General features: G+C 41.2%; 1 protein-coding gene across 6 annotated transcripts in view; it reads right to left on the bottom strand.

Annotated features, from left to right (window-relative positions):
• The window catches only part of LOC109890722 (equilibrative nucleoside transporter 1), a 37940-nt gene extending 17350 nt beyond the window's left edge, over positions 1–20590 (bottom strand). Inside the window, exons 1-6 of one of the 6 annotated variants that reach the window (XM_031827825.1) lie at positions 20455–20590; positions 8341–8431; positions 5131–5204; positions 4623–4704; positions 4036–4214; positions 2959–3098 (exon numbers count right to left, since the gene is read on the bottom strand). In XM_031827825.1, the coding sequence (XP_031683685.1) occupies positions 2959–3098; positions 4036–4214; positions 4623–4704; positions 5131–5156 (427 nt within the window). In that variant the 5' untranslated portion in view covers positions 5157–5204; positions 8341–8431; positions 20455–20590. Of the gene's footprint in view, positions 1–2958; positions 3099–4035; positions 4215–4622; positions 4705–5130; positions 5205–5636; positions 5824–6142; positions 6218–8334; positions 8432–18322; positions 18427–20454 lie in introns of those variants that run through there. The other 5 variants (XM_031827816.1, XM_031827832.1, XM_031827836.1 and 2 more) reach the window with 5 other exon arrangements.

Genomic DNA, 20590 nt, shown 5'->3' with positions numbered 1-20590 from the left:
CTATTCCGTTTGTTGTTTTTGTATTGTTCGTTTTCATCGTTATTAAAGATGTCTCGATTTAACCACGCTGCATTTTGGTCCGACTCTCCTTCGACGGAAGAAAGCCGTAACAGAATCACCCACCTCAGGGAGAGAGTGGTAGAGTCAGGAGTCAGACCTGAGCCAACTCCCCCTGTTTATAGTGAGGAGCCAAGAGCCGGTGTTAGAGGTGAGCGAAGCAGAGACTGTGAAGGAGTTAATGGGGAAATTGGAGGAGAGAGTAATGAGGGAGTTGCTAGTTTGGTGCTTTAGGTACGATATTTGTCCGACGGAGCGAGTCGGGGATTTGATGGCACCTGGGTCAGCGCTCCATACTCGTCCTGAGGTGCGTGTTAGTCGGCTGGTGAAAATTGTGCCAGCCTCACGCACTAGGCCTCCTGTGTACCTACCTAGCCTTGCACGTCCTGTGCCAGCCCTGCTCTCAGGCTCTCCAGTACACCTTCACGGTCCGGTCCATCCTGTGCCACCTTCACACACCAGTCCTCCGGTGGCAGCTCCCCGCAGCAGGCTTCCTGTGCGTGTCCTTGGTTCAGTACCACCAGTTCCAGCACCACGCGCCAGGCCTTCAGTGCGCCTCGTCTGTTTAGCGCTATCAGAGCCTTCCTCCTCTCCAGTGCTGTCGGAGTCTCCCACCTGTTTAGCGCTGCTGGAGCCACCCGCCTGTTCAGCGCAGCCAGAGCTTTCCTATTCTACGGCGCTGCTGGAGTCTCCCGCCTGTTCAGCGCTGCCAGAGCCTTCCTCCTCTACAGCGCTGCTGGAGTCTCCTGCCTGTTCAGTGCAGCCAGAGCTGGCAGCCTGCATGGAGCAGCCTGAGCTGCCAATCTGCATGGAGCAGCCAGAGCTGCCAGTCTGCATGGAGCAGCCAGAGCTGCCAGTCTGCATGGAGCAGCCAGAGCTGCCAGCCTGCATGGAGCTGCCAGCCTGCATGGAGCAGCCAGAGCTGTCAGTCTGCATGGAGCAGCCAGAGATGTCAGTCTGCATGGAGCAGCCAGAACTGCCAGTCTGCATGGAGCAGCCAGAGCTGCCAGTCTGCATGGAGCAGCCAGAGCCGCCAGTCTGCATGGAGCAGCCAGAGCCGCCAGTCTGCATGGAGCAGCCAGATCCGCCAGTCAGCCAGACTCTTCCAGATCTGCCAGTCAGCCAGACTCTTCCAGATCTGCCAGTCAGCCAGACTCTTCCAGATCTGCCAGTCAACCAGACTCTTCCAGATCTGCCAGTCAACCAGACTCTTCCAGATCTGCCAGTCAACCAGACTCTTCCAGATCTGCCAGTCAACCAGACTCTTCCAGATCCGCCAGCCAGCCAGGATCTGCCGGAGCAAACTACCTGCCTGAGCTTCCTCTCAGTGCTGAGCTGCCCCTCAGTCCCGAGCTGCCCCTCAGTCCCGAGCTGCCCCTCAGTCCCGAGCTTCCCCTCAGTCCCGAGCTTCCCCTCAGTCCCGAGCTTCTACCTCAGTCCCGAGCTGCCCCTCAATCCAGTGGGGTCCTTGGTGAGGGTTATTAGGCCTAGGTCGGCGGCGAGGGTCGCCAATCAAAGGACGCGTTACAGGGGGACTAAGACTTGGTTGGAGTGGGGTCCTCGTCCCGAGCCGGAGCCGCCACCGTGGACAGACGCCCACCTGGACCCTCCCCTATGGGTTTTAGTGTGCGGCCGGGAGTCCGCACCTTGGGGGGGGGGGGGGGGTTCTGTCACGCCCTGGTCTTAGTATTTTGTGTTTATATATTTATTTGGTCAGGCCAGGGTGTGACATGGGGTTATTTTGTGTTGTGTTGTGGTATTGGGGGTTTTAGTAGGTATTGGGATTGTGGCTGAGTTGGGGTGTCTAGCATAGTCTATGGCTGCCTGAGGCAGTTCTCAATCCGAGTCAGGTGATTCTTGTTGTCTCTAATTGGGAACCATATTTAGGTAGCCTGGGTTTCACTGTGTGTTTTGTGGGTGATTGTCCCTGTCTCTGTGTTACTTGTCACCAGACAGGCTGTATTAGGTTTTCACTATTCCGTTTGTTGTTTTTGTATTGTTCGTTTTCATTGTTATTAAAGATGTCTCGATTTAACCACGCTGCATTTTGGTCCGACTCTCCTTCGACGGAAGAAAGCCGTAACACAAGAATGTGTTTTACTAGAGATAGCTAAGGAGTAGAACAATCCCTCATTGTCTCAAAATCATCCTTGCATCTGGGAAACTAAATCAGGGTGGGGTTAAGACAACAACCCACGTGCAGATAACGACAGGATGAACCCAGAGTGGCTTATGATGCCCCAATCTGCGTGGGAGTGTGGATCCAATGATGACTAAGCATTTTTAGTGTCAGCTAAAAATAGTATTCTGCATTTGTGTAAAGGTTAGGTTACTCGGTACAACACTCAAGGGTGTGGGGTCGACTAGGCTCACTATTGCAATAATTAATCGATATTGAATAAAGATGATTGTTTGAAGAAGTGACAAAGTCTCTCTCACTTAATTAGAATATTCCAAGACAAATCCCACCTATTCCACTCCAGCCATTACCACGAGCCCATTTTCCCCAATTAAGGTGCCACCAACCTCCTGCGTTGTGAATTCCCCCCTAAAACTAATACCTTACTTGTCATTCTTGCACTAACACTTGTCTTATCTTACTAGCACTGATTTTACTGATAGATGCTTTAGTGAGGAATGTTAATCTTTGCAATGACTGTGATATGTGGTTTTGTTCTATCTACCTTAGTTGAATGCACTGACTGTAAGTCACCCTTGATAAGAGTGTCTGCTAATGAACAAAATGTAAAATCTTAAATAAAGACATACTACATTGAGGGTGCTGAGGACTAGTTCTACTTTCAGGACAATTCAGAGGATTGAAGGGGAAAAGATTTGACACGTTAAAAAGAGGGAGGAAGGAGCCAAAAAAGGGACAGTAGAAAGGTCGGAAAAACTCACAGTTTATGATGACAATCTTGATCATGGTCAACGTGAAAAAGGGGAGGGGTGCCATCTCTATTTTAACCAAAATGGCTGTCAGAAGAAACACCACCAAAATCACTGCCAGGCTGCCCATGATCCGAAACTTCTGAGGAATCCTGTGAGTTAGAGAGTTTGAGTGAAATATCTGAGGTCAATCTTACGCTTATTACAAGTGTTTCTCCTGCCTAGTACACTTTTCACAGTGTACTAGGCAGGGCCAAGCTGAAATGCAATGGCCTGGCTACGCATCCACTCTAGTTGCTGGAACCGTGCTAGAAAGGACAATGTGAAAATAATATATCTGCTCTAGTACAGTGCCGCTTGGGTCGGCACGATAGTGTAAAAAGGATACAATTGTTTAAGTTGAACCCCAAAGGAAATCTAAACATGCCTGCTCAATACATGCACACATTATCATATTAGATGTCCAGCAAAAGATTAAAGTCCTACTCCAGTCAAAGATTGTCTATTATATTTGCAAGGTACTTCTAGTGACTGCTCTAACAATGGAAATACATGTCCTCAAAGATGGAAGGCAGGTGGGAGGAGGAGAGATCAGGTGGGACCATTCTAGCCAATGAGTGGGCCAAAACCTCACATTTGTTGCTTTTTAGTAATTGTCACGTATACTTGATTGTGTGTTTTGGATAATTGTCTTGCTGCACGACCGAAACTACACTTCAACTTCAGCTCACAGACGGATGGCCTGACATTCTCCTGAAGAATTCTCTGATACAGAGCAGAATTCATGGTTCCTTCTATTAAGGCACGTCGTCCAGGTACTAAGGCAGCAAAGCATACCCACACCATCACACTCCCACCACCATGCTTGACTGTTGGTATGAGGGTCTTACTGTGGAATGCAGTGTTTGGTTTTCGCCAGACATAACGGGACCCATCTCGCCCTTGTGTGTGTACATGACTGCATTTATACTTGGTGTATTGTTTTTCAACAGGAAAAGGAAAAGATAGCTGTAGTGCATCTTCAAGATGTAACTTTTGGAGTAGTGCTTTAATGCATTAGGAAAGATGTGGTTGGGGTGCTGGACAAACCTTTGATGCAGGACTGAGTTGAGACAGGTGAAGGCCAGTAAAGGCACCATGGCACAAAGTGTCATTACGTTATTGAACTTGGCCTCCAAAAGGCTACGGTTGTTCCCTTCTGCCCCGTTCCCATTGCCTGACAGGTTGGTGCCCATTTGGGAGGGGTCTCTGAGACGGCTGCTAAAATACTGTAGAGACAGAGGACAGCCACTTAATTTTTGTTAATTGCTGATGTGTGGTGATAATTCTGGCACAACATGTCTGCCATGCATCACCCTTGTGGTTGCTATACATCTTTAGTGGAAGAAATACAATAATATATAAAATATACAATTATGTGAAGCACATTGAGCATGCTATAAAATTCTATTTAATTTAAAACCATCATTAATTATTACAATGAGTAGATTAGGGGTTATCAGTACATCTGTTAATGATCATTGGCTATCAAGAAGATCTGAAAAGTAAGACTTGAGACATATTTAGAAATTGATACAGACATTTCACCAAAAGCTCTGGCATTGTATCATGGAAATATATTCTTTAATTATTCACAATCTTAAGGTAAATGATAAAAAAAATATTGTGTGCTCTACCATGGTGGCTGTCATAAAGAAGTTCCATGGCAGGAGCGTTCCTAAGCCCAGCATGAAAAAGATCAGCCACACGCCATTGTTTCTGTTGGATGACAGAGTAGAGGAAACTAGGGTTACAGACATTATTTGTAATTTGACAAAAAATAGCATATTATGTAGGCCCACAGAAATTATAAAGGTAGGATGGTAATTACTTGACTGTTATGATACAAAATGTGGGGGATTCAATTAAGCAAATTCTAGTAATTTCTGCAGGACTATGTGCAACCACTGGGGGAACCCTGGACGTCTGACTGACCTCAAGGTGGCCCCGCTAACCACAGTCCCTGAAGAGTTAACTCCCTTAGGGGAACTCGTAACAAAGGCTAACATAGAGGTTACATTACCATTTGGTGCAGAGAAGTTACCAAGTGTGTCACAGAAACTTGATACTGTATCTGAGGGTGCATTGTCAAAATGTGAAGATGTCACCATACACATTGAACACATAAAGGAGGCTGCTACTCACTTGTCTTTTGGCTCGTGGACGGTCATTATTTATCTTCAGTGATTACTATCACCCTTTACACTTCAGCACCAAACCTGAAAGAAATGGGTTGGATTGAAAAACTTTTTTTTTCTTTTCTTTAGTCATGTCGAGGAATACAAGAAAACAAACTCATATTATTGCATGTTATTTTATCAACTACATTAGAGAAAAAATGCAAAGAGGGTTTTAGGAACTTAAACTGGGTTAGTGGAATAAAAAAATCATATTTGAATGAATATGGGGCTATGAGATCTGAAAACTAGGGTTAGACTACATTTCCACTGTGCTGAAACTTCAACTGAATGACTGAAATGAAGATCTGCTGACTCTTTGCATTAATTCAGTAGCATACTGACTAATAGCCTAGGCTACAGTTGTTTTTGCTCCTGTACAATGTAAGATTGATATTCGTAATATTACCAAACATCGAGGCATTAGACAGAGAGAGCATCATGCAATGTGATAATGAGAGATCAACAACTTACAGCAACAGACTCAGTATCATCAACTACCCATTTCCAGACAGTTGTCAAGATCTTCTTATTTTTTAAAGTTGAGAGGTAGGCTAATGGACATTCTAAGAACTCAGATGTTGACTCCTCCCAAAATCAGGGAAGCCCTCACTCCTCCCAGCACAACTATGTGTGCGTTTAAGAAGCTTATAGTGACTAACTGGCGCTATCTTAATGTCTACTCTGCCCCACAGCCTCCCGACACGCTTTTCCATATTCCCCACACTACGGGGAAGAGAGCTGTGATGTATCAAAACAATAACAACTTACAACTTATAAGCTACATTATTTTTCTCTATCTGCTTAATAACTGTACGGGCCTCATTACATTTTCTATTGGGATCTGTAGGCTATGGCATCTCACAAGGTAGCCTGCTGTGTTCAGTCTTAGGACAATACGGGTCAGAATGGATGGTCTGATTAGGTTAATCATTCTAACAATATGCAATTCAAACTTATCAATAACTTCCTTCCTTTACCTTTTTCATGGCCATGTGTCTCTGGGGTGAAATCAATGAGAACCACACTCTCTCTCTGTCCTTCCCTCTCTTTCTGTCCCCCTTCTCTCTCTCTGTCCCTCCCTCCCTCTCTCTCTGTCCCTCCGTCACCCAGCCATGCACATTCACAGACCTTTTTTCTATAAAAAACGTCTTCTTTTCTCAAATTTAGCCTAGGTCTTGCGTTCCTCTGGTTAGAAAATGCAACTCAGCAAGTGCTCTACTCCCTGCACTTAAGGGGCTTGAGCGTCAGCAGTAGAGCACTCACATATGCCACGCTACACATGTATCAAGACACTTATGTGTTGCGCAAAAGTACTGTGCATGTAGTAGGCTAGGCTATAATGATCAGTCAGACAGGGTGCAAATGTAAACATATAGTTTAGGGGTATAAATGCAATAACCCTACCCTCCAAGCCTCTAAACATTACACGGTAAGCAAATGAGTATAGAGCCCACTACCATTTGGTCAACCAATAGCCTACGTATAGCCTTGTCTACACTGTGCAAAATCAGGAAAGCTCTCTCTTAAAAACACATGAACTGTGCACTAAAATCCAAATGCATTGTTGGTCTACAGCACACAGTACACTGTACCATGACGTGCAAGGCATAAATGTTGCATAATTCTACATACATTTTCCTGGCGCAGTTGTATTTACACAGACCGTAGCTCCAAATCAAACATATGCAACTATCTCAAGTCAGTAGGAGTAGTCATGTCTGACGCAACAGCATGGAATGATGTTGCTGGCAGGATTGAGTTGAGAGAAAGCTGTGTGATGTTAAGCAGGACCTAGGAGTTAGGCCTACAGTGTCTCCTGACCCCTCCTGTCTCAGCCTCCAGTATTTATGCTGCAGTAGTTCATGTGTCGGGGGCTAGAGTCAGTCTGTTATATCTGGACTATTTCTCCTGTCTTATCCTGTGTCCTGTGTGAATTAAAGTATCCTCTCTCTAATTCGCTCTCTCTTCCTTTCTCTCTTTCTGAGGACCGGAGCCCTGGGACCATGCCTCAGGACTACCTGGTCTGATGACTCCTTGCTGTCCCCAGTCCACCTGGCCGTGCTGGTGCTCCAGTTTCAACTGTTCTGCCTGCGGCTATGGAACCCTGACCTGTTCACCGGACGTGCTACCTGTCCCAGACCTGCTGTTTTCAACTCTCTAGAGACAGCAGGAGCGGTAGAGATACTCTGAATAATCGGCTATGAAAAGCCAGCTGACATTGACTCCTGAGGTGCTGACCTGTTGCACCCTCAACAACCACTGTGATTACCATTATTTGAACATGCTGGTCATTTATGAACATTTGAACATCTTGGCCATGTTCTGTTATAATCTCCACCCGACACAGCCAGAAGAGGACTGGCCACCCCTCATAGCCTGGTTCCTCTCTTAGGTTTCTTCCTAGGTTTTGGCCTTTCTAGGGAGTTTTTCCTAGCCACCGTGCTTCTACACCTGCATTGCTTGCTGTTTTGGGGTTTTAGGCTGGGTTTCTGTACAGCACTTTGATATATCAGCTGATGTAAGAAGGGCTATATAAATACATTTGATTTGGTAAAGGGTTTTAGCTCTGGATAAGATCCCATGTGATATCAGAAATAAATAGGTATGAGGGGTTGCTTTGCAAAGACGGATGCCACACCCAGGCAAAATAACATTTACCCTATTGAATACAAGGTAAATGCGGTACAATTTTTTTGTGAAAGTAAGTAGAGATTTTTTGAAAGAAAACCTCAAATCATGAGGGAGGCTCCCCTATTCTTTTTTAATCCAAACTGAGATGAATAGTAGCCTAATCATGGCTAGGATAACTCTAAGAGAATCTTAAGTGATGAGCAATTGTGGTTGATCTTGCCTATCCAAAGACTAATACAAAAAAGTAGGCCTAATATTTAATAAAGAGGCTCATTTTTGTACATAAATTAAGTAGCCTAATCTTTACCAACAAAGGTGTTATTGCGTTCTTAGCATTGGCCAGTTTTGGTCTCTCACCTCCTCGCTATAGATTGTTTCATCGTTATCGGTGTATCATCAGAAAACTTAATGGTGGTGTTGGAGTCGTGCTTGGCTACGCAGTCATGTGGAAACAGGGAGTACAGGAGGGGACTAAGCACACACCCCTGATGGGCCCAGGTGTTTTCAGTTTCGGCGTGGCAGTTTTGTTGTTACATACCCTTACCAGCTGGGTGCGGCCCGTCAGGAAGTCCAGGATCCAGTTGCAGATGGAGGTGTTTAGTCCCAGGGTCAGCACTATGGTGTTGAACGCTGAGCTGTAGTCAATAAACAACAAGTCAGAATAAGATCGTCTGCTAAATTACCAAAATGTAAATGTACATTTGTGTGTATAGGCCTGTTCTTCGTCATGGAGGTAATTGTATCAGTTTAAACTTAGACTACCAGATATGTCAGCAGATATGTCATACAATTTTTAGACCCAGTTGAATTAAGATATTGTGCAAAAACACACTGTCACTCTTCTTTACAAGATAGGATTGAGGGTTCAAATGAGAACCACTAAGCCTGAGCTCTAGCTGAAGAAGGTGGGGTTATTTAGAAGAATAATTTAGGCTACTGTCATGTTAGGCTAATTATTATTGCTGATGACAAGCATACCCATAGCACCATGCAGTTACCACCATGATTGAAAATATGAAGAGTGGTACTCAGGGATGTGTATCGTTGGATTTTCCCCAAACAAAATGATTTGTATTCAGGACAAAAAGCTTATTTCTTTTGGTAGCACTTATTTGTTTTTCCTTTGCCTCCAACCCCTTTCCATGCGTGGAACGGATGTGGGTGGGGCTAAGTCTACATAAGGAAATTGTCAAATTTTAAAAAATTCACAAAAGCTCTGATGAAGTCCGTCAGGCCGATACGTAAGCTTATTAAATATCAGTGATACTATCAAGAGCAGTGTGCGGTTTTCCTTTTCCTTCATCTTGTTCAACTGTTGTCTTGCACCTGCAAAGAGATTGCTCAGATGTGCGAGTGCCTTTTGAATTTTATATTTGAATTACTCCAAAATATGTGGGCTAAAAAACCTAGCAAAAAAATGTTAGCTGACATGGGCTAGTTGTTCTGGACATATCTATGAATAGCTTTCTAAAGGTATGCAATGACTGACATGACAAGAGGAAAACTGATGATGCACTACCCAATTTTGAAATTGCACCTTGTGCATTCTACTATTACAACTTTTAAGCCGGACTAAGTTTAGGGGGGACCACTGCGCCCCCCTGCCGACCACTCTCGCTCCACAGTTTGGGAACCACTGTTCTAGAGAATACAGACCATTTCCAATGCATATTTTGAGTTTTGTGGACATGCACCATGTGATGACAAATTCTGAATCCAGATGCGTCTTTTAGATATATATAATATTACTCAGAATATCACACATGGACATTTCTTGATATGGACTCAGAACTGATATTTGAAAATAACAGAAACCTTAACCTGACAACAAATGAGATATTGGCAAAACAAATTAACAGTTAAAACAAGGTAAATAAATAAACATATCTAGCAATGGCACAATGAAGTCACAGTCAATTGTGTGGCGACAACGGTTTCTCAGAATCGTTTCCCTCTCAGCCACAGTCCTCTCAGCACATTCAAGTTATGAAACTTCTCTTGGCTGAGGTCCATATCCGGATCTTGAAAGCACATTTTCTGGTGCATTTCTGAGTTTCCAGCACATGCTCAATAAATTGACAATGTGAAATCCATATTTTTCTTACATGCACAAATCATTTGTGGATTCCCTCCGGATATCATACATGGTATGGCCGGATATTGACTCATTAGACATAAGCTTATGTGGACATCTTATTTAAAAAATAATAATACTGACAGTAGGCCTACATAGGACCCTTTCTGCTAGCCATGATTGACTGAGATAATGGGTGGGCTGGACATGTCCAGAGATGAGTTTCGATTGGTCTGCCACATAGCGCGCTTCTGTCTATAACATGAGCTGGTCAGTAGAACTGCAAAAGTGTTTCTCTCCACTTTCTGGAGAACAGAGTTTTGAAATCTGTGGAATGTCCGATGGAATTAGAGTATGATAGCTAAGGAGATGGAGAAAATGGTTGCGTTTGACAGAAAATATGCAGAGGGAGTCGAAAAGAGAAAACACAGAAGGCTGTTGAATAAAACACGTCTCCAGATTGATTACATCTTCAAACTAAGGGCAACCATGGCATCTGTGACAGAGAAGAAGTGTCCATCCATGTATAAGATAGTCTAGCCAGCTACATTTTCAGATATTACATGTTTCTAATTTGGTCAGAAAGTCATTATCATTTCAATTTAAAGCGTACTTTTAGCTAGCTAGCTCACTTTAGCTGGCTGTCTCACTAGCTAACATTACGTGTATGATCTGTGTAGTAATATTATTCATATTTCAGAGCTATTTGCATTGCTAGTTATAGCCTAATGTTAGCTAGCAAACACTGAACCTGGTTTGTTAGTTACATGCAGATTCTTGCAGGGTAGTAACTTCATGAGTTGGGATTATGGTCGATAGTTTAGCTATCTAGCTACATGTCTAAACAAAAGAATCCACTATGCAAGTTACCATTTCAATACAATGTTCATGATGTCACTGCAACGGCTGTTGATAGACGTAGCTGGTAAATTCACAGAATAACTGACTAATTTAAAAACGCTCAACACCCGTTGAGTATGGCCGGTGTCAGTAAACGTTGGCAAAAAAAAGTAATTCAATTGTTGCCAGCAGCACAATTAGTCACCAATGCTCTGGATAACATGAAAACAGCCTAACAAGCTCTGCTAGGGCAAGTAAAATGGTCAGAGTGAGCTGTTCTCTAATTTGTGTCTGGAAGTGGCTATCAAGTTAGCTAATCCAAGTTTATCATTTTAAATTGAATCCGCAAAACACCAGTCTCAATGTCAACAGTGAAGAGGCGACTCTGAGATGCTGGCCTTCTAGGCAGAGTTGCAAAGACAAAGCAGTATCTCAGACTGGCCAATAAAAAAAAATATTAAAATGGGCAAAAGAACACAGACACTGGACAGAGGAACTCTGCCTAGAAGGCCAGCTTCCCTGAGTCGCCTCTTCAGTGAAGCTGCCAGTTGAGGACTTATGAGGCGTCTGTTTATCAAACAAGACACTCTAATGTACTTGTCCTTTTGCACAGTCGTGCAGCGGGGCCTCCCACTCCTGTTTATATTCTGGTTAGAAACAGTTTGCAATGTTCCGTGAAGGGAGTCTTACACAGCGTTGTATGAGATCTTCAGTTTCTTGAAAATTTCTCACATGGAATAGCCTAAATTTCTCAGAACAAGAATATGCTGACGAGTTTCAGAGGAAAGTCTTTGTTTCTGGCCACTTTGAGCCTGTAATCGAACCCACAAATGTTGATGCTCTAGATACTCAACCCGTTTTACTGCTTCTTAAATCAGGACAATAGTTTTTTGCTGTGCTAACATAATTGCAAAAGGGTTTTCTAATGATCAATTAGCCTTTTAAAATGATCAACATGGATTAGCTAACACAATGTGCCATTGGAACACAGGTTGCTGACAATGGGTCTATGTACGCCTATGTAGATTTTCCATATAAAATTTCCAAAATCGTTTCCAGCTACAATAGTCATTTACAACATTAACAATGTCCACACTGTACTTCTGATCAATTTGGTGTTATTTTAATGGACAAAAATGAGCTTTTCTTACAAAAACAAGGACATTTCTAAATGACCCCAAACATTTGAGCGGTAGTATATTTATAGAATATATATATATATATATATATATATATATATATATATATATATATATATATATATATATATATATACACACACACACACACACACACACACACACACACACACACACATATATATATACACACAATATCTTTTTAAAATATATTTTCCTATATTATTTCCTGTAAACCCTACCACTCCTCCTCTTATTGGGGTAAACTAATGAACAACAACACTTAGGCTTCCACAGCTTATTCATTCTATATACATTCTACGGGCCCAATCTGTCCTCTATTTCTGATGTTCTGATGTCTATTTGCAATATATTTCTAACTGTGCTCTTTCACAAAAGTTCTGAACCTATATAGTCCCACCCTTCAGCTCCATTCAACCCCTACCATCTATCTCTTTACACCATCCATATTGCTATTATTATTATTAGTTATTCTCACATGTTCACCGAGCAACAGATAATTCGAAAATAAAATCACAAATGTACACTACACAAAAATATAAATGCAACATGCAATAATTTCAAAGATTTTACTTAGTTACAGTTGAGATAAGGAATTTAGTCAATTGAAATTAATTCATTAGGGCCTAATCTATGGATTTCACATGACTGGGAATACAGATATTCAGCTGTTGGTCACAAACACCTTTAAAAAAAGGAAGAAAAGGTTGATCAGAAAACCTGACCAGGGCTGTTAACGCCACACCAGCGGTCACAAGTCATGACCGCAGTCAAATTCCACATGACCATTTAGTCATAGTAACTAGGCTTCTCCAAGCTCTGATGCTGCTGGTAGTCATTAGTAGCCTACTAAACTTGCTAACTGCATGGCAATCAGTACTCTATTATTCCTATAATCACTATGACATCAATGCAAATGTAATTGAAATCTAATCAAACACTCCTGAGAGTCCATGAGCTCATTGTGCAACATCTCTATAGGCTATGAAATTGTGTGACAAAACAGGGTTTTGATGGCCTCTATTAAAAAGAGGAGGCCCCATCAGCTTTCTATATTTATTTCTCAACTTTCCTCATATTAAGCACATTGCTTTGCTTTACAACAGGAGTATAGCCTATCTGGCCGGCATGAAAATGAACCACGGGGAAAGTGTCCTCCATTCACTATTTATGTGCATAGATGACATGTATTTTTTTCCCTTGGCCCCTGTTCCAAGACAGGTGCATGATAATGGTTCATTCTAAATCCAAACCAATTTCACACATATATTGTTTAGCATATGTAAAGACAAGACTAAATGAAGAATAGACTAATGTCTGACAATATTATCACGTGTGAATGATGCCCAGCATGTGTAGTAAGGCAAGAAACAGCACATAACTTTTTTGTCGACTTTTTCTAATCATAGTCACCCACCTCATGTAGCCTAGCCCATGTATCACAACTAAAGTGGCATGATAACTTCTTAAAATTAAGCACATTAATCCTCTTTACAACCAGTGTAGAGCCTAACTGGCATATTGTACATAGGCGGCGCGTGAGTTTCGGGAAGATCATTTTCACCATAAAAAGGCACTTTTATAATAAAGCATTACATGCATAATCGCATTTGTGGTCACTTTGAGAATGGTGTTTTCATTTTGGAACATTCACGCTTATGCTTACTGCCATGTGCACATTACTGCGTTTCCTAATGTGAAGAAATAGCCTCACAGTTTAGCATCATTTTGATCTGTTGTATCAGCCTCATTGCTTTTAAAATATTTTTTTGATGCAAGTGGCTGTTGTCGTGGCTCAATCAGAATTACTTAGGTAATGTTGATAAATAAGATGTTTTATTTACATAATAATGCTTAAGTGAGATATGTCATTAGGATGTCTTCTTTTGGATAATACTGTTGATAGTTTGCAGTAATCTCTTCTCTGCTAGGGCTTAGTCACTAGGGGCCCAGAGAGGGGAGAGGTCAGGCTTGTCTTCATATGGGCATGTGTCTGTAACTATTACATGTCCCCTCTGAGGTTGCCCTTATCTTGATCCAGTATATGACCTAAGAGGCTCACTGTCTCGTTGAGCTTGTCCAGGAGGGAGTGTATTTGAGATGGGTGTATCTAGAATTGAAAATGGATATATGCCATTGGATGAGGTAATGTTTTGGTCCGAAGTGATACCAAGAACGAGATAAGGAACTTTGTTTAGGAGACCAAACTGAACAATAATTTATATCTAATGCTATCTAGCTATGGGATACTCCTCTTTCAAGTAAAAGGTTCTTTGTGTAATGTTCCTAAGATCTGTTATTTGTCATGTGAGTTGAGATGGGTGTGTCTTGGCAATAAATGATACTAAGAACTGTTTTGTAAGCACTCTCAGATCAATTCATTTATAGACACTGAATTGATCTGAGAGTCACAGGACTATGGTGAAGCTCATGTAATTAAAGATGGACTTTATAATATGACTCTGACTTGTGTGTGGTTTGCTCTCTCATTATTTGGTAATACAGGAAATTTCCACGACACTGTATTCACTTGGGATCTATCACTGTCGAAGAGTATGTTTAGAATATTTATTTCTCACACAGAAGGACAAGTTGACCATGAAGGCCTGATTCACACAGTCTTCTCTGAACAGTTGATGTTGAGATGTGTCTGTTACTTGAACTTGTGAAGCATTTATTTGGGCTGCAATGCCAAGAGTGTGCAAAGCTGTCATCACGCAAAGGGTGGCCAGTTGAAGAATCTCAAATATAAAATATATTTTGATTTGTTTAACACTTTTTTGGTTACTACATTTCATAGTTGTGATGTCCTCACTATTATTTTACAATGTAGAAAATTGTAAAAAAAAAATAAGAAAAACCCTTGAATGAGTAGGTGTTCTGAAACTTTTGACCTGTACACTGCAAATGTACATTTTCCTTGAATATTTGTGCATATTACACATTCTAATATCATAGTCATAATTAACATTGCTGAAAGTCCCCCCTTATCTCAGCTCGCTGGTCACCATAGCATCTCCCACCTGTAGCACACGCTCCAGCAGGTATATCTCTCTAGTCACCCCCAAAACCAATTCTTTCTTTGGCCGCCTCTCCTTCCAGTTCTCTGCTGCCAATGACTGGAACGAACTACAAAAATCTCTGAAACTGGAAACACTTATCTCCCTCACTAGCTTTAAGCACCAACTGTCAGAGCAGCTCACAGATTACTGCACCTGTACATAGCCCACCTATAATTTAGCCCAAACAACTACCTCTTTCCCAACTGTATTTAATTTTAATTAATTTATTTATTTTGCTCCTTTGCACCCCATTATTTTTTATTTCTACTTTGCACATTCTTCCATTGCAAAACTACCATTCCAGTATTTTACTTGCTATATTGTATTTACTTTGCCATCATGGCCTTTTTTGCCTTTACCTCCCTTCTCACCTCATTTGCTCACATTGTATATAGACTTGTTTATACTGCATTATTGACTGTATGTTTGTTTTTACTCCATGTGTAACTCTGTGTCGTTTTATCTGTCGAACTGCTTTGCTTTATCTTGGCCAGGTCGCAATTGTAAATGAGAACTTGTTCTCAACTTGCCTACCTGGTTAAATAAAGGTAAAATAAAAATTAAATAAATAAATTGCATAGTGTAATAAAGTGGTACTATTCCAACTTTGCATAGGATCTTGAGGAACTTATACACCTCAGTAAGTCTCATTGAATCTACAAAACTGTCAGTTTTCAACCTTAACATGTGATGACAATACAACAGAAAAGATGAACAGGAAGGACATTTACTCCCATGGGTGACCTAAACATATCTATTTGAAAGCCAAGGTTCTACTAAGCCATGCCTCCAGTCCAGGGTTCCTCCAGTTCCTCTGTATAAGTGTTTTAGTGTTACTCTGGACCCTGATCTCTCGATTGATGAACATATCAAGACTGTTGCAAAAATCCGAAACTTTCTGTCCAATAATTATGCAGAAAAATGTATCCATGCTTTTGTCACTTCTAGGTTAGACTACTGCAATGCTCCCGGATAAGGCACTAAATAAACTTCAGTTAGTGCTAAACACGGCTGCTAGGATCTTGACTAGAACCAAAGAAATGATCATATTACTCCAGTGCTAGCCTCTCTACACTGGCCTCCTGTTAAGGCAAGGGCTGATTTCAAGGTTTTACTGCTAACCTACAAAACATTACATGGGGTTACTCCTACCTATCTTTCCGATTTGGTCCTGCCGTACATGCCTACACGTACGCTACGGTCACAAGACGCCTCCTAACTGTCCCTAGAATTTCTAAGCAAACAGCTGGAGGCAGGGATTTCTCCCATAGAGCTTCATTTTTATGTCAGTCTGTTATATCTGGAGTATTTCTCCTGTCTTATCCGGTGTCCTGTGTGAATTTAAGTATGCTCTCTCTAACTCTCCCTCTCTCTCTTCCTTTCTCTCTCTCTGAGGACCTGAGCCTTAGGACCATGCCTCAGGACTACCTGGCCTGATGACTCCTTGCTGTCCCCAGTCCACCTGGCCGTGCTGCTGCTCCAGTTTCAACTGTTCTGCCTGCGGCTATGGAACCCTGACCTGTTCACCGGACGTGCTACCTGTCCCAGACTTGCTGTTTTCAACTCTCTAGAGACAGCAGGAGCGGTAGAGATACTCTGAATGATCGGCTATGAAAAGCCAACTGACATTTACTCGTGAGGTGCTGACCTATTGCACCCTCGACAACCACTGTGATTATTATTATTTGACCCTGCTGGTCATCTATGAACATTTGAACATCTTGTCCATGTTCTGTTATAATCTCCACCTGGCACAACCAGAAGAGGACTGGCCTCTCATAGCCTGGTTCCTCTCTAGGTTTCTTCCTAGGTTCTGGCCTTTCTAGGGAGTTTTTCCTAGCCTCCATGCTTCTACACCTGCATTGCTTGCTGTTTTGGGGCTTTAGGCTGGGTTTCTGTACAGCACTTTGAGATATCAGCTGATGTAAGAAGGGCTTTATAAATAAATGTGATTTGATTTGATTTATCCTCACTTAACATGCAAGTTGGATGTTATCATTTGACTTATGAGGAGATAAGTAGGAAACAGAGTTAAAAGGTACTAAAGTACTCATATCAGACAATATCCATCCTACTCTTTTTTAACTTCAGTGGCTATTTGGCCAGCATGAAAGCAGACCAGACAAAACGACGGTCATATATTTAAATGCTGAGGTTTTAATCACATGCTAAGAGGGCACCAAAAAGGGGAAATGAAATGTGGCCAATTGCAAGAAACAAAAGTAGTTTCAAACATAATATAATGTGTGTGAGTAACAGACAATGCCAACTGTGAGCTTTTGAATTCGCTACTGTTAGAGGGAATTAGTCATGTTCAGCCAAAGTACAATTGGTATTGCTTTTCCCTTCAATAACAGGCCACTCTAAAATGTGCAGTTTTGTCACACAACACAAAGCCACAGATGTCTTGTTTTGAGGGAGTGTGCAATTGACATGTTGACAGCAGGAATGTCCATCAGAGCTATTGTCAGAGAATTGTATGTTAAGTTGTATGCTAAGTTCCATAAGCCGCCTCCAATGTTGTTTTCTAGAATTTGACAGTACGTTGAACCGGCCTCACAACCGCAGACCACGTGTATGGCGTTGTATGGGCGAACGATTTGAGATTAAAATTTAAAAAATAAATAATAATTACTATGCACAGCCATTGAAGAGGAGTGGGACAACATTCCACAGGCCACAATCAACAGCCTGATCAATTCTATGTGAAGGAGATGTGTCACGCTGCATGAGGCAAATGATGATCACACCAGATACTGACTGGTTTAATGATCCACACCCCTACCTCTTTTGTTAAGGTATCTGTGACCAACATATGCATATATGTATTCCCAGTGAAATCCATCAATGAGGGCATAATGAATTGTTTTAAATTGACCGATTTCCTTATATGAACTGTAACTCAGCAAAATCTTTGAAATTGTTTATATTTTTGTTCAGTATAGAAAAGGCATCCAGAAAAACCAACATTGGGTATGGGAATTTATACAATCAAAAAACATCATAACAGACCTGGTTTAGTTCATGACAGCTTTAGTTTTTACTTAGTTTATGCCTGTGAGACAGCAGCCTGTAGGCTTTTGTTAGATTCCTGCACTGAATCATATAATCCAATAGTCATGGCTGTCACTCTGAAAAAATATTTGTGTAGTTTATCAGACATGATAAATTTGCCCTCCATAATGGAAGAACAGCCCTGGTTTAAGATTATAGTCCCAAACTGTGGTAAATACAGCACATAGCCATCTTCAGATGCAGAATCAATATGACTTACTGAGCTGTTTTATTAAGATGGATTATTCCTTGCATCCATGAGTAGGTTTGTTAAACATAGATTGTATCTACTTTACAAAGCTTAGCTACTCTGTAGTTGTGCTGTCCTCATCTCACCTGTTGTTGGTCATACACTGAAGTCATGGAGTTATTCTATTGATTCTCTCTTCCAATTCAACCACTACACATGTACTCGTATCCCCTTCTCTGAAATACCTCTTTGAACAACCTTAGTCTAACCAATGATACCCTAGAGAAACTGCAGCACAAGCAAGCAACAAGGACTTCTCCAAGAGCTGAAGAGCTCTTAGAGAAGTCCTTGTTGCTTGCGCTGCAGTTTCTCTATTACGCAATTGATTATTCCTGTGCTAGTTGGTTTTTACACGATCATGTCACATTTCTTCTTCCCCCTTAAAGAGACAAGTGTATTTTTCAATGACTAGTTATAGGAGAGAATGTAATGCATATTATTGCCGGCTAAAAAGATGTTGTTTGCATACACTAGAAACGTTCCATTAGCATGCCTAGTTTACAACTACTATGAGTTTTCTTTTACATAATCAGGCTGTGAAATATTTTCTGATTGAAGTGCACAAGAAGCGAGAGTCAGATTTTAATTATCACTGTTAAAATGAAATGTGTGACTTGATTTTAAGGAATATTTGATGGTATTTCAACATGTAACAAAATATTATGTAAGGCTCTATGCATGCCAGCAGAATGCATCACCGGGGGCAAACTACCTGCCCTCCAGGACACCTACTCCACCCGATGTCACAGGAAGGCCATAAAGATCATCATGGACAACAACCACCCGAGCCACTGCCTGTTCACCCCGCTATCATCCAGAAGGCGAGGTCAGTACAGGTGCGTCAAAGCAGGGACAGAGAGACTGAAAAACAGCTTCTATCTCAAGGCCATCAGACTGTTAAACAGCCACCACTAACATTGAGTGGCTGCTGCCAACATAGTGACTCAACTCCAGCCACTTTAAGAATGGAAATTGATGTAAAAAATGTATCACTAGCCACTTTAAACAATGCCACATAATATAATGTTTACATACCCTACATTACTCATCTCATATGTATATACTGTACTCGATACCATCTACTGCATCTTGCCTATGCCGTTCTGTACCATCACTCATTCATATATCTTTATCTACATATTCTTTACACTTGTGTGTATAAGGTAGTAGTTGTGGAATTGTTAGGTTAGATTACTCGTTGGTTATTACTGCATTGTCGGAACTAGAAGCACAAGCATTTCGCTACACTCGCATTAATATCTGCTAACCATGTGTATGTGACAAGTAAAATTGGATTTAATTTGATTTAGTACACATGAGCATTCCGAGTGGAAATCATTAACTGGATTGATAAAGATATTGACCATGAGTTTTTGCCCTGGATGAAATAGCTGAAGGACTTCAACGTGCAAACAGGAAAACTTTTATTGTACTTCCCTTGAATGAAATGTAAAAAAGCTAATTAAAAGCTCTTACTTCCCAAACATCAGCTATATCAATATTGTGTCATAAAACAATATGTGTTTCATTATAGAGTGATCAGACAAGTCTTAAGTGTTAAGTGTTATTGACTGTACGATTGTTTATCCCATGTGTAACTCTAAGTTGTTTTTGTCGCACTGCTTTGCTTAATCTTGTCGCAGTTGTAGTTGTAAATGAGAACTTGTTCTCAACTGGCCTACCTGGTTAAATAAAAGTTCTTTTTTAAAATGTTTTATTAAGTATTGTTGTCCAAATGTAATTCATGGAGGAAGGATAGAGCTTTATCTTGTTGTATACAACATGTTGCAATATTTTTTATTCTTGCTTTAGCTCTCTGTCAAAGTCTACTAATGTGCAATAATTAATACAAAAAATCCATGTAGATGTCAGCTGCAGTTAAACAGTTAAATGTATGCTGTGTATATTTACTTGTGAACTGTCACTCACAATAACAGGCGACAATAATTACACATAACCAAACATTAAGACACTACAGTAGAGGAAAAGTTGCTGAAACATGCAGAATGGAGCTAATTGTCCATATTATTGATCATTGCTGGTGTGAGAAAAGCTAAACGGTCTAGTTGTGCTTTACTTTGTACTGTTATTCTAAGATAGGTGTTGGTGAGTGTGTGGTATTTCTAAATATGACAAACTGAGGAAAGATTATGTCTCTAAATTATACAAATCATTTGACTAAAAGTAAATCAACTAAAGGAAAGGTGTAAACACTTACTTGCAATCGTCTGTCAGAACTATGTTCACCGGCGAGCGATGTCTCAACAGCTGAAGTTCAAAGACCAATAGGGACTTATCTGAAGTGATCTGTGTTCAATGGGAGTGGTAAAAAAGACAACAACCTCAATAATGAC

This window comes from Oncorhynchus kisutch, linkage group LG1, assembly GCF_002021735.2.
Source record: "Oncorhynchus kisutch isolate 150728-3 linkage group LG1, Okis_V2, whole genome shotgun sequence".
In the NCBI taxonomy this organism is placed as follows: domain Eukaryota; kingdom Metazoa; phylum Chordata; class Actinopteri; order Salmoniformes; family Salmonidae; genus Oncorhynchus; species Oncorhynchus kisutch.
The sequence above is the reverse complement of the archived record's forward strand: the minus strand, read 5'-3'. Positions and strand labels throughout refer to the sequence as shown.